Source organism: Miniopterus schreibersii (genome assembly GCF_964146895.1).
Source record: "Miniopterus schreibersii genome assembly, chromosome: X".
Lineage (NCBI taxonomy): Eukaryota > Metazoa > Chordata > Mammalia > Chiroptera > Miniopteridae > Miniopterus > Miniopterus schreibersii.
Window position 1 is genome coordinate 105,896,119 of NC_138104.1, and position 13,189 is coordinate 105,909,307.

A 13,189-nucleotide genomic window follows, 5' to 3' on the forward strand; every position below is an offset into this window, starting at 1 on the left:
GATTTTGTTAGTCCTTTGTTAACATTTGCCAATCTTTAAGGTATTAAAAATGACTGTCTTTGCTGTACAGATAAAGTCTTTACAGGGCCAGAGGTGTGGTTCCGGAATATCAGAACTCACTAAATCCTTTTAATTAAAATTTTAAAAAATAATAATAACCTCAACAAAACACCCAAACAGATAACAAAACACAAAGAAAGAATCGCCCTCCTCAAGGAGAACATGAAGAGTCTTTGGAACGGGGTGCATTTTTTAGGCCATTAACCCAAAAGAAAATTAAATGTGTTTTCTGTCAGTGTAGCCCCAAGTCGGGGGGGGGGGGCAGACAGGATCCTGTCTGAGTATTTCAAAGCAATGGGCCTTCCACCATGCAGGATAGAATCCCCAGAGGATACATTGTATCCAATGTTTTATTTCTGAAATGTACCCTAATAGGCACAGGTCTTACCCAGAGGATACATTGTATCCAATGTTTTATTTCTGAAATGTACCCTAATAGACAGGGGTCTTACCCAGAGGATACACTGTAGCCAATGTTTTGTTTCTGAAATGTACCCTAATAGACAGGGGTCTTACCCAGAGGATACATTGTATCCAGTGTTTTGTTTCTGAAATGTACCCTAATAGACAGGGGTCTTACCCAGAGGATACATTGTACCCAATGTTTTGTTTCTGAAATGTACCCTAATAGGCACGGGTCTTACCCAGAGTATGCATTGTACCCAATGCTTAGTTTCTGAAATGTACCCTTATAGGCACCGTCTTACCTCCACCATCCGGGTAGCCAGGCTGTGGGCGAGGGGGTGGCGGTTTTGGTTTTGGATAAATATCTGTTGGAAAACAACCAACATGATTTTAAGGAACAAGCGACACAAAGGCCAATGTCCCTGCCCCCGATTCTTTTTTCTCCCCCCTAAAGAATCTACGGGAACCGTGTCTGCCAAGTTTTTAAACACTGCAGAAGCTGGGGACAAATATCATAAAAGGAGCAATGCAGGTAGAACTTCATGCCATTGTCATAATGTGGTTATTATTTAACAGGAAAGAAGCAGAGGGGGAGACTAGGTCATGCAGACACTGGCTTTGCTTCCAGCTCTGCTGAAACCCCAGCTGCACCTCTCCCAGGACTGGACTTTGCAAACCCAGGGATGTCATTCCAGGAACATAAAGCCTTTTACCACATCTCGTCCGCCTGTGGGGGCCTCTGGAAATGCTCATTCCAGCTGTACCCTGAGAACCTCACTCCCACTAGGGACAGAGGAATCCCGCCAACTGAATCTTCCAACAACACTAGGGCGCAAAAGGCCACGTCCATCAAACCCGTGTCGAAATGATTCTGAATGCTGAGCGCTCTTACTTCCGCTGTTGTCGGGATTTCCGGGCTGCGGGTGATACGGGGGTTTCGGCTTCGGGTAGATGTCTGCAGGGAGAAAAGATGTTGCGTTTTTAAACGAGAGAAAAAAACATCTCCTTTCATGAGAAGCGGCGTAGAAAACGAGAACTTTGCTGTGACTCTATAAAATCTGTAGTTTCATTCACGTTGGCTGCTCACATGTGAGAGGCTACCACCGACCGGTTGAAAAGCATTTAGCCCCGGAAAGATAAAACTCAAAAGCAAAATGTGGACTAAAAAGGGCCCCCTTGCTAACCTGACGAGCTTGGGGGAGGCCTGCGGGCGGCCTGGCAAACTCAGAGGCCTAAAGGAACCCCACGGGATTGTCTGAAATGAAAACTTTCTACCTAAAAGCAGTTTATGGAGGGTCGTCAGGTCCTAGGCTGGTATCTCCTCTGACAAAGGTCCTTCTTTACCTGAACTGAGCCTGTCTATTGTCTTTTTGCATTTACAGTAACATATCATTGGGATGTCAGAGTAATTTCCCCGTTTCCGGACCCCTCGGGGCCCAGGTACACCCTGTGGATACTACAAATCCCCTCATTGTTATTGAGTTAATTGTTGACTGTTAACTATCCTGCACCCACCTGAGTAAAAGACGTGTGTCTATCATTTTACTTTCTATCCAACCGCAGAGGTTTCCCCGCTTTGCTTTCTCCCGCCTCCCTCATCTGTCACCCATGGATTTCATGGGACCCACTTATGTCTCCTATTTTGACTTTAATGCATAAAACAAGGGGCAAAACTGCCCTTCCCCTTTTCATGGCTGCGTAATATTCCACTGTGTGGATGGCCCCCCATTGTGTTCATACATCCATTCACGGATGAACACTTGGGTTGTTTCCACTTTTTTTTGGCTATTTTGAATAGTGTTGCTATGAACACATGCATACACATTTTTGTTAGAATCCCTCTTTTCAGTTCCTTGGTATAAAATTGCTGATCCTAGAGTAACTCTATGTTGAAATTTTTTAAGAACTTCTAGACCGTTTCTCACATTTGACATTGCTGCCCCATTTGACATTCCCACCCGCAACGCACAAGGGCTCCAATTCCTCCAAGTCTCCGCCAACACCTGCTGTTTTTCATGCTTTGATACCTGAGGCCCCAGCCGGAATGTAGTGATGTCTCGCTGTGATTTCTAGTAGCATGTCCCCAGTGACCAGGCTTTGCTTTTAACACCTGCTCCCTGGCCTACACTTACATCTCCCTCACACACACACGTCACGGCCCTATACCCATCCCCAAGCATCATCCCAACAGAGCCTCAGGTGTGCCCAGGCAAGTGACGACTCACCACCTGAGCTCGGCTTCTTGGTGGGTTCTGTAAATAAAGAGAGAAAATACATCCAATAAGCGTCAGAATCCTAAATACCATTTAAAAAATGAACAATTGGCCCGGCCTGCGTGGCTCAGCGGTTGAGCATGAACCTATGATCCAGTGGGCGTACACCTGGTGCCCAGAGCCGTTCACCTGAGCCTGTGATCTCCTGTGAAACGCTGAGACCTCACTGCCCCGGGGTCTCTGCTTCCCCCCCCCCTTAATTCCACCCACCCAAAGCTGGTGCCAGAGACACAAGCCGCCCAAGCAAAGTTCCCGGCAAAACGTGGGCAGGCACTTACCTGGGTCGTCGAGAGCGTCGGCCAAATCGAAGTCACCTTGACCTGCGGGGAGCACACAGGGCGTGAGTCACACCGAGATGACACAGCCTGGGCCCCTGGTTGTTTGTCTAAAACCCTCAGATCCCCGCTCAGAGCAAAGGGCAACACCCCCTGAGCGAACCCTTGACCCTCCAGGTCCCATGGGTGGGTCAAACCAGTATCTTATATTTCCCCGGAAGGAATGGTGCCCCCTCACTGCAGAGATGTCTCAGGGAAGATTATTATATAAAGTTTCTTAAATCAGAGGAGAGAGATCCTCCTAGGACCCTAGCTGCCTCTACCGGCCGGCTTGGCTCAGTGGTTGAGCATCGACCTAGAAACCAGGAGGTCGCTGGTTCCATTGTCTGTCAGGGCACATGCCTGGGTTGGGGTTCGATCCCCAACAGGGGGTGTGCAGGAGGCAGTGGATCCACGGCTCTCTCATCATTGATGTTTCTCTCTCTCTCTCTCTCTGTCTCTCTCTCTGCAGTCAATAAAAACATACAGGAAAAAGTAGCGTTGGAATTCGCACCTGGACCCTCCAGCAATCTCAATCCCAGCCCAGATGGCGCGTGGCAGGCTCAGGGTTTCCTGACCGAGGGACCTCGGGCCCCAGAATGGATGCAACCCCAGGTATGAGCATCCTGAGTCGGGACAAACCACAGGCCTGGAAGGGCAGGGGAAACTGAGGCCCGAACGCACCCACCAGCAGCCCAGGGCCCAGAAGCTGATGCAATTACAGGCCAAGCGGCAGAGAGAGAGGCGTTTCTAACTCTGGGGGTCCCTCCAGATATCCGTGTTTTGCAGGGTCTCATCTGCTACAGCCTCCGCTTGCTCCCACGGGGGGCACCCTGGTCCTTCCTTGGTCCCTTAGTCACCACTGTGAACGGGCTCGGGGACAGGACAGGGCGTCAGCCGCCTGGATTCCTGGGACGCCTGCCTCCAAGGGCAGTCAGAGGGGTGTGGCTGACCCTCCTCCGAGGCCGCCCAGCTGCATTGACCGAATTCCAACAGCTCTGGATGATTCACAGACAACTTCCAAAGGGGCTCGGCCGTCCCAGGAACGTGATAAACTGATGCCAAACCATCTCCTGAGGGCTGTGTGCTGGCCACGCCCTGGTCCCAGATAATCCAAGGCCTCCGTGTTCCCCCGGGTTCCCCGAAAGGCCCTTGCACAACACACCGGGAGGCACCGGTGAGTTACCCCCGCAGGGCACAGGGCCACCTCCGGGGAGAGAGGTCCATGCTTTCAGGGGGATGTGGGACCCCCTCCTGGCTTTGCAAACCACCCTCCGTGTCCCCTCTTCAGCTGCTTCTGTTATTGGCGTGAAAAGGAAACCTTGTGTTTTGAGGGAAAGATTTCAATCGAGAGACAAAGTATAGAGCCCGGCCGGCCTGGCTTTAGTTGGTTGAGGGTCCCACCTGTGAACCACGGATCCCCGGTCAGGGCACAGACCCGGGTTGTGGGTTCGATCCCCAGCAGGGGGCCTGCAGGAGGCAGTTGATCAATGACTCTCATCACTGATGTTTCTCTCTCTCTCTCCCGCCCTCTGAAATCAATGAAGGTTTATTGATTACAAATAAAGATTTATTTATCAATAAAAATATATATATATATTTTGTACCAAAATGAGATTTTTTTCCCCTTAATCTGTCCTTGGGTGTAGTTAGCAAATGGCACTAATTGGATTTCTGCTGCCTGTGTCCCTGTGGGGGAGATTTAAGCTATTTGCCCTCTGGTTGGGGGAGAAGGGGGCAAATAGCTGAAGTACAAACCATTTACTCTCAGGTGTCCCTGGTTTAGGGAAGGCAGGATTTACTAGGGGGCTGCAAACGGCTGTTTAACGGTCTGCCTCAGTTTCCTTATTCTGAGTGTCCCGGAATTTTTCTAGCTTCTTTATTTTTTAAAATACATTTTTATTGATTTCAGGGAGAGGAAGGGAGAGGAGGAGAGGGAGAGAAACATCAATGATGAGAGTCATGGATCGGCTGCCTCCTGCACGCCCCCTACTGGGGATCGGGCCCCCCAACCCGGGCGTGTACCCCGACTGGGAATCGAACTGTGACCTCCTGGATCCTAGGTCAATGCTCAACTGCTGAGCCACGCGGGCCAGGCTCCTAGCTTTTTTTTTTTTTTTTTTTTACTAGTCTACAGCACCTCCTTGGGCTGGGAGGTGCTTGGGATGCCTCCTCCAGGAGGCCACCGGGGAAGCCGCACCTGGTGAGTGTTTTGTTTTGCAGGGAAATAACTCTGAGCATGACTCAGACGTTTGGGGGGGACGGCTGGAGGCTCCAGCCACCTGGTTGCATAACCCGGGAGGCTTCAGCCAGCAGCAGGCACCACGTGTAAAGCCCTCCCACCCCCAGTCCTGCAGGGGGCAGTGTTCCGCTCCCCAGAAAAAAAACCTCTGCAGAGCCCAGGCTGGTCTCAGGAGGCCTTTGCATCTGGGAGATTGCTCAGCGAGAAGATGCTGATGTGGGGGGTTCGATTTTGGGGAAATGGGGGGAAGTGAGCTTGCTGATGAGGCAAAACTTTCATGACCCACATTTTCCACTCAGGGCATAAGACTGGAATTGGACTGTAAGGTCTGTTTCTCATTTATTTTGGGGTTTTTTGGTTGTTTTTTTGTTATTTTTTGCTTAGCTAGCTCTGGACTTTAATCAAACCCACGTGCCTTGGGGCCTGGAAACATCCGAGGAGGAAGCAGCCTCACCTTTTCCGAGCTCGCAATGCCCGTCTTTCCCATCAAACACCAAATCGGGTTATAACTCACGCTCTGGATAATTTCTCACAGGCAAGTATTCACGATGTAATCATTGCACGACTGTTATTAGCCAGGCAGTGTACTAGACCCTACTTGTAACTCGAGGTCTGGCAGCTTAAATGCCAAGAACCCTGATAAAATCCTGAGCACACCGTAGTCCATGTCCTCGTAGAGAAACGGCGTTCGTACTCCCTCAGCAAAGAACTGAGATAAATATTAAACAGGTTACTGTAAATAACATGCTCGTTGGATACTAAGTTACAGAAATATTAGGGATTATCCTATGGAACAATTAAAGTCTAATTGCATCCATTAAAAAAAACAAAAAAAAGCAACAAAAATAAACAATGTTGTTCTTTTATCCTGGACAATCTGGGGACGTGAGCTAAAGGGGTTCAGCTGCTGGGTAGGAGGTTGGTGTTATACACACGGCTCTCTCTTCCCTCAAAAAAGCTATTCTTGCCCTGCCCAGTGTGACTCAGTCGGTTGAGCATCGCCCTGTGCACGGAAAGGTCAGGGGTTCGATTCCCGGTCAGGGCACCTGCAGGGGTTGCAGGCTCCATCGCCAGTAGGGGGCGTGCAGGAGGCAGCCGATCCATGTTTCTCTCTCAAATCAACGTTTTTCTCTCTCTCCCTCTGTCTGTAAGATCGATAAAAAAATATTTTTAGAAAAGAACTAGGACATTTAAATTTTTTTTTAAGAAAAGCTATTCTTGGAGGCTTTGTGTCCCGCTTGGAAGAATTCTGTCGTCTCTACTAACCAAAGACAGAGCCACAGACCCGAACCCAGTTCAGAGTCTACCCTGGGAGATTCGTTCCATCCCCCAGAGGACCTTTCATTCCTGAATTTCTCAACTTCCATTCATTGCCCTTCGTCAATACCAGCCGTCGCAAGGTTGCAAAAAGCAAAGACCAGGCCTGGCTTTTCTTTCCTGTTTTTTTTTTTTTTTTAAATATGTCTTTATTGATTTCAGAGAGAGGAAGGGAGAGGGAGAGAGAGAGAAACATCAATGATGAGAGAGTCATTGATCGGCTGCCTCCTGCACGCCCTCGACTGGGGATCGAGCCTGCAACCCGGGCCTGTGCCCTGAGCGGGAATCGAACCCTGACCTCCTGGTTCATAGGTTGACTCTCAACCCCTGAGCCACGCCGGCCGGGCACAGGGCTGGTTTTTTTGCAATGATACTACTACTACTAATAATACCGTCCAAGGCCCGTGCTCTGCAAAACCATAGCAACCGAGGCGGAAAAAAACCACAGAAACCAAAACACGCTCCCTCCCAGTCCCCAGGAACCACAGAATTATGGTACTGTGGACCTAAAATGAGAAAGTTAGCCCCAGGCAAACTCTGAGAGGGAAAAAAAAAACCAAAAACAACCCAAAACACACTCCAAAGAAAGACACCATTTGCTATCTAAAGCCCTCGCACCAATGACCACGATCAGCAGCAGATTTTATACACCACAGAGTTTAACTCCTCGTGGACTGCTTGGGGCACATGCCCCGCGCCAGGATGCGGACCGGCTCTGGGATTTTATTTTATTTTATTTTATTTTATTTTATTTTATTTTATTTTATTTTATTTTATTTTATTTTTTATTTTTATTTTATTTTATTTTATTATTTTATTTTTTATTTATTTTATTTTTTTCAGCTCTTGGATTTTTTTTGATTTTTTTTAAAATTTTTTAATTTTTTTCTGCTCTCGGATTTTATTTTATTTTATTTTATATTTTATTTTATTATTTTATTTTATTTTATTATTTTAATTTTTTTTTTTTTGGCTCTCGGATTTTATTGTCCCTCCGGGAACAGGGGTCCCTTTACGACAACTGTTTCCTTTATTTATTTATTTCCCCGTCATCATCTCACTGCCGATGTCAGCTTTCGGTTGGACTTGTTACGAGAGAGATCGACTCGGGCCCTGGCCAGTTTCCCTCGATGGTTAGAGCCTCGGCCTGTGGACTGAAGGGTCCCCGATTCGATTCAGGGTCCAGGGCAGGTCCCTGGGTCCCTGGCCCCCATCCAGGCGAGGGCGGGAGGCAACCCATCCATCTGTCTCTCTCTCACATCCATGTTTCTCTCTCTCTCTCCCTCATTTCCACTCTCTGAAAAGCAATGGAAAAAAATAACCTCGAGGATTTAAAAAAAAAAAAAACAACACAAAAAAACACCAGCATAACCCATGGACACAGACAATAGTGTGGGGAAGGCCTGGGGAAGGGGGGCCGGGTGGAGGGGCTCCTTGGGGGGGGGGGAGGACTTTCAACAATAACGATCAATTAAAATAAATAAATCACGAAATGAGCGTAAAAGAAAGAGCTTGGGGCCGCCCTCGCATGGTCTATGGAACAGGCCTCTCAGGCAGCCGACGCCCGAGAGGCAAAAACGTATTAGATTTGATGAATTTTGTGGGTCCCTGTGGCTAACGGGGGTGTCACTGGGGAGGCGTTTTGCCGGGAGGCCTCAGGCCTACAACCCACCGACGATATATAAACAGAGCAGGTGATCGAGGACGACGTGGGTGGGCCTCAGGAGACCCTCCCAAGGCCTTAAAAGCAAAGATCGAGGCGCCCTAGGGAATGAGGAATTCGGGCTCGAGGGGGGCAGGTTCGAATCCTGACTCGGTTTCCAGCCTGCCCTACACGTTTCACACTTGCCGGCCCCGGGGTCTTGTAAGCCCGTCTCTTAAAATAAATTTTACTTCCTAGGTAGGTAGGTAGATAGGTTTCTGAACCTCAGCAGGACCAGCAGTTGAGGGGTGAGTAATTAATTCCCGGTCCTCTGCATGGCCTCCCCCCCATTTGACGCCAGCAGCCCCCCCACTCCCAGCTGTGACAACCGAAACCGACTCCAGAGATTGCCACGCGCCCCCTGGGGACAAAGCCTCCCCTGAATCGGGAAGGTCTGGCTTCAGCATCTCCACCTGGGCGGGACGGGGGGGTCACGACCTGCACGTGTTCGGTGATTCACCCCTGAATGGGTTGCAGTCACCACGGTCCCCCTGTCCCCCCGACCCCGGCTCCCGTGTCTGGAACCCACGAGGCTCAGCTGAGCTTCAACCAGACGGCGGGACGCTCGCTCCCATATCATCTCTCAGAACCGCCCAGGGTGTTTCTGCAAACGCCGGGTTCCCAGCTCCCCGGGGGCCCCACCCACCTCCTCAGGGAGGTTCTCAAGGTGTGGGGCCCGGCCTGGGGCCCTTCAACCAGCTCCCGCCCAGGTGAGTCCCGCGCACAACAAGCCTTGGGAATCCTTGCCCTAAATAACTGGGCACCTTCAGCCTCTCAGACGGGCCAGGCGACAACGGGCAGGTTAAATGGACATAATTCGGGGGCGCGGACTTCACACCCGCCCGCGGGTTCGGCCCAAGGATGCTGGACGGCCCAGGAGCAAAACAGCAGAATTAGAAACAGGCTCATCGACCTGGCCGGTGTCACTCAGGGGCTAGAGCGAACGTTAGGCGGCTCACCGAAGGGTCACGGGTTCGATTCCCGGTCGAGGACACGTGCCTGGGTTGCAGGTTCCACTCCCGGCCTGGTCGGGGTGCGTGCAGGAGGCGACCAAACTGATGTTTCTCTGTCACATCCATGTGTGTTTCTCTCTCTCTCCCTCCCTCCCTTCCGGTCTCTCTAAGAATCAACAGAAAAAAATACCCTCGGCGGGGGCCGTGGGCCGGTGCGGGGGGGAGATTAACAATAACAAAAAGAAAGAACAGATGGAATTAAAGGCATAAATCTCATTTGGGTGCCTCAGCATATAGCTGGTGAATATTCTATTGAGATCCTGCCTTAATACCTCCCCTAAAGGCCCAGCCTTGAAAACCCTCAAAATAAAGGTCCCGGCACATGCTCGGCCTCCCAGGAGCACGCCCCTGGCACCCCCACATATTCCCTCACAGGCTGGCATCCCCTAAACTCTAAGGGACCCCATGGGGGGTGCAATGGGCAGTGTCAGCTTGCCCTGGGCCAACCCCCTGAACCTGCCCCCGAGGCCCCCTTTTCTCCGACTCCTCAGGGAGCCCAAGCAGCCCAGCCCACGCTCATTTCCCCACCCAGCCCCTCTCCTGCTGACGCTTCCGTCCTAAACCCGTCCTGGCTCCCCCGCTGTCCCCGGATTTAACAAACGTCCCCTAAAATTCTCCCGGGCTCGGCTGCCAGAGGGGCCCGCTGGAGGGCGGAGCACACTTTGCACCTTGGAAGCCCAGCCGCACGTGGGAAATACACTCAGCCCACAGCTGCGAGAGGAAAAAAAAGAAAAAAACCCCCAAAAACTCTGGGACCTGCTTTTCGGGGGAGCTGGGCTTGCAGCCGGGCCTCCTCTGGGTGAATCCGAAATCTGCCCCCTCCTGTTTCTGCAAATTTGGGGAGTGGCATGTGGCTGCGAAGGGAAGCTCCTGAGTGGGTTGCAGGGCTGTGTGCACCCTGGGGATGGTCCCCAGACGACAGGGCTTAGAGGAGGGTCTCGGTGGGGGTCCGGGGGCCTGTGCACCGGGGTCCCGATCCCAGCCCCTGTCCCTAAACAACCAGCTCCTATCCTTCCAGACGCAGCAAACAGGACAAACAGGAAATGCTCGATCACGCCCAAGGTCTGGACGCCATCAGTTCCTAACCCAGCACGGCTCCCACCCCAAGTTCCAGCCCTAGGCCTCCCCCTGGAATTCAGACATTCACACGAGCACGGCTGTTTAAATCCTAAAAAAAAAACACGTAAATCCTAAAAAAGTTTAGGGTCCCTGATGGTCCCTAAACAAGGCCCCCGTCCTCCCCAAACAGCCCCAAATCCTATTATCATCCGGGGGGGGGGGTTGGATTGGGGGAGACAAGACACCCCGCCATCCGGGGCGCACACGACTCAGATGTTTTAAATCGACCTCCAGGAAGGAAGCCACGGGTGAAAAGTTTTTTAAAATCCTGAGGGGCGGACAAGCCAGCCTGGGGCCAGCCGTGGCCCTCAGCACCAAGCTGCGTGTGTCTCAGGAGCATGTCCCCAGTCCGTCCGCAGACCATCTCGAAATAATCAGCCGGGGGGGGATTTAGAAACCCCCAAAACGCGCCCTGTTCTTGGCAGAGCCCCGAGACACGCCCTGATGCAAAACCCCAAGAACAGCGTCGGCTCGAGCACCGTGGGTAGCTAAGCCCACAGGCTACACGCATTTAGTTTCACTTTGGGGACCCCCCCCCGACCCCGCTTCACGTAGACATCCCTGCCCTGTCCCCTCCCAGCTGTCATTTCTGGTCCCCTCCCGGGACCTGGCTGCTTTGCAAGGAGATTTCAAAGCAACCGGGGAGAAAAAAACGACACCCGCACGCCCCTCTGTGAGCCCGCAGCCTCTCTTACCTCGGGCGTGGATCAGGAAACACAGGAACGACACCCAGAAGAGCCCCCACGGATTTCCCATCGCTCCCGTGCGGAGGAAGGGACCTCAAGGGGTTCCCGCAGCCAAGGGACTCCGGAGATGAGTCACCCCGCCCGCCCGTCTGTCCGTCGGTGGTGTTGACTTCTTTCCCAGCGAGGGAGGGAGGCGGGTAGGATGCCTCCAAGTGGAAAGTGTGAACCAAACGGCAGCCCCGTTGCCAGCATTCAAAGGGCTTGTCGCTCAGGCTCCAAAGGCCAGAGCCAGCCAGGGACCCGTGGGACAAGTGAGTGCACCAGGCCCGTCCCGGGCCAGCCTCCCTGAGCCTCGACGGCCAACCCTGCGGATGGCACGGCAGACAGGCAGGCGGGCACCAATGGGCAAGCCGGGCTGGGGAGGCCGGCACGCCCTCTCCGTGGCTGGGCTCCCTGTGGGTGTGGGTGCAAAGATAAAAGGGTGCCAACCCCGGGCTCAGGACGCTCCCGGCCCACAGGGCTTCTTCCAGCAAAGCGAGACCAGGCGCTGGGTCCGTGCAAGATCCTCAAACACGCCTCAGTGTAAGCCTCTGCTTTTGCTACTTGCAAGATCCTGAGCCTTCAAAGAGCCACTCCGCCCGCCCCCCAGCCCGCCCCGGCCTCAGGGATCTGGAGAGATTTCATTTCTGGGGCAAATGGCCCAGCTGGGGTTCCGGTTCGACAGCCTGAGTCCGACCGGACGGGGTCTCGGGCTGGTGGGGAGCCCAGAGCAGGCTCTGAAAATGAGCCGCTGATCAATTCCACGGAGGGAAATCGGGACGCACGCAGCCGATGGAGCAAACGGAGGCGGCCGTGAGGCTGAGGTCTTTGTCCGGAGTGGGTTGGGGTGTCGACGATGGAGACGGCGAAGGCAAGGGTGTGGTCCGGGGTTGGGCCACCAGGACCAGGTTTAGATTCCGGTGGGTTTCAGTTTTGAGTGACTACGAAGGGGTCTCTGTTTCTTAATTTCATGATTTTTCTTTCCATCGGAATAGTATGCAGCTCTGAAAAAGGTGGGTCTCTTATCCTTTGGGGCAACAGGGAGGGACCTGGAGAGTGTTATACTGAGTGAAATAAGCCCATCAGAGAAAGGCAAGTATCCCTATGGTCTCACTTATATGTAGAGTCTAATGAATAAAATAAACTGACCAATAAAATAGGTCCAGAGACACAGAAGCATGGAGCAGACGGAGGGATCTCAGAGGGAAGATGGGCGGTAGGGAGAGATTAAGCAAAGAATTTATATGCATCTGTGCACAACCCACGGACGCAGACAATAGTGTGGGGAAGGCCTGGGGAGCGTGGGTGCTGGGTGGACGGGTCAGAAATGGGAACATCGGTAATACTTTCAACAATAAAGATAAATTTTAAAAAAAGAAACTACCAAAAAAATTAAAAAGGAGTCAAGTTCCTTTACTCAGCAACAATTAGGCAATTCCCGGCTTTACGTAAACGGCAGAGGCTGTGGACGATACGGAGCTAACTGGGAGGGAACCGTCAGGCCAGGAAATGTTTGGTGGCTGCTGTGGGTTGATTGTGTCCCCAAAGATATGATGCAATCTGACCTCCCAGGACCTCGGGAAGGGGCCTTATCTGGAAACACGGTGTTTGCAGATGGGGTGACGTGAAGGCCCTGAGATGCGGTCGTCCTGGGTCAGGGGGGCCCGACGCCCAAGGGCAGGGTCCTTGGAAGAGACAGAAGCGGAGACAGACACAGAGGCGAAGCCACGTGGAGACGGAGGCGGAGACGGGACGGAGGCGGAGACGGGAGGGAGGCGGCCACCGGCCCGGGGACGCCTGGAGCCCCAGGAGCTGGGAGAGGCAGGAAGGACCCTCCCTGGGGCCTCGGGAGGGAGCTCGGCCCTGGGACCCCCGGATCTCAGACATCTGGTCTCCAGGATGGAGACAGAGTATATATTTGTGGTTTTAAGCCACCTGGCTTGTGGTCATTTGTTACAGTAGCAACAGGACCCTAATACAGTTTCATTTTTTTAAAAAGATACATTTTTATTGATTTCA

General features: G+C 52.2%; 1 protein-coding gene across 2 annotated transcripts in view; it reads right to left on the minus strand.

Annotated features, from left to right (window-relative positions):
* LOC308551378 (glycoprotein Xg-like) overlaps positions 1-11,587 on the minus strand; it is a 24,871-nt gene extending 13,284 nt beyond the window's left edge. The window contains exons 1-5 of one of the 2 annotated variants that reach the window (XM_081125882.1): positions 11,141-11,587; positions 3,017-3,058; positions 2,691-2,717; positions 1,358-1,420; positions 768-830 (exon numbers count right to left, since the gene is read on the minus strand). In XM_081125882.1, coding sequence (XP_080982008.1) covers positions 768-830; positions 1,358-1,420; positions 2,691-2,717; positions 3,017-3,058; positions 11,141-11,201 — 256 coding nt within the window. In that variant the 5' untranslated portion in view covers positions 11,202-11,587. The remainder of the gene's footprint in view (positions 1-767; positions 831-1,357; positions 1,421-2,690; positions 2,718-3,016; positions 3,059-11,140) is intronic. The other variant, XM_081125881.1, reaches the window with a different exon arrangement.
* Positions 11,588-13,189: the final 1,602 nt, after the last annotated feature.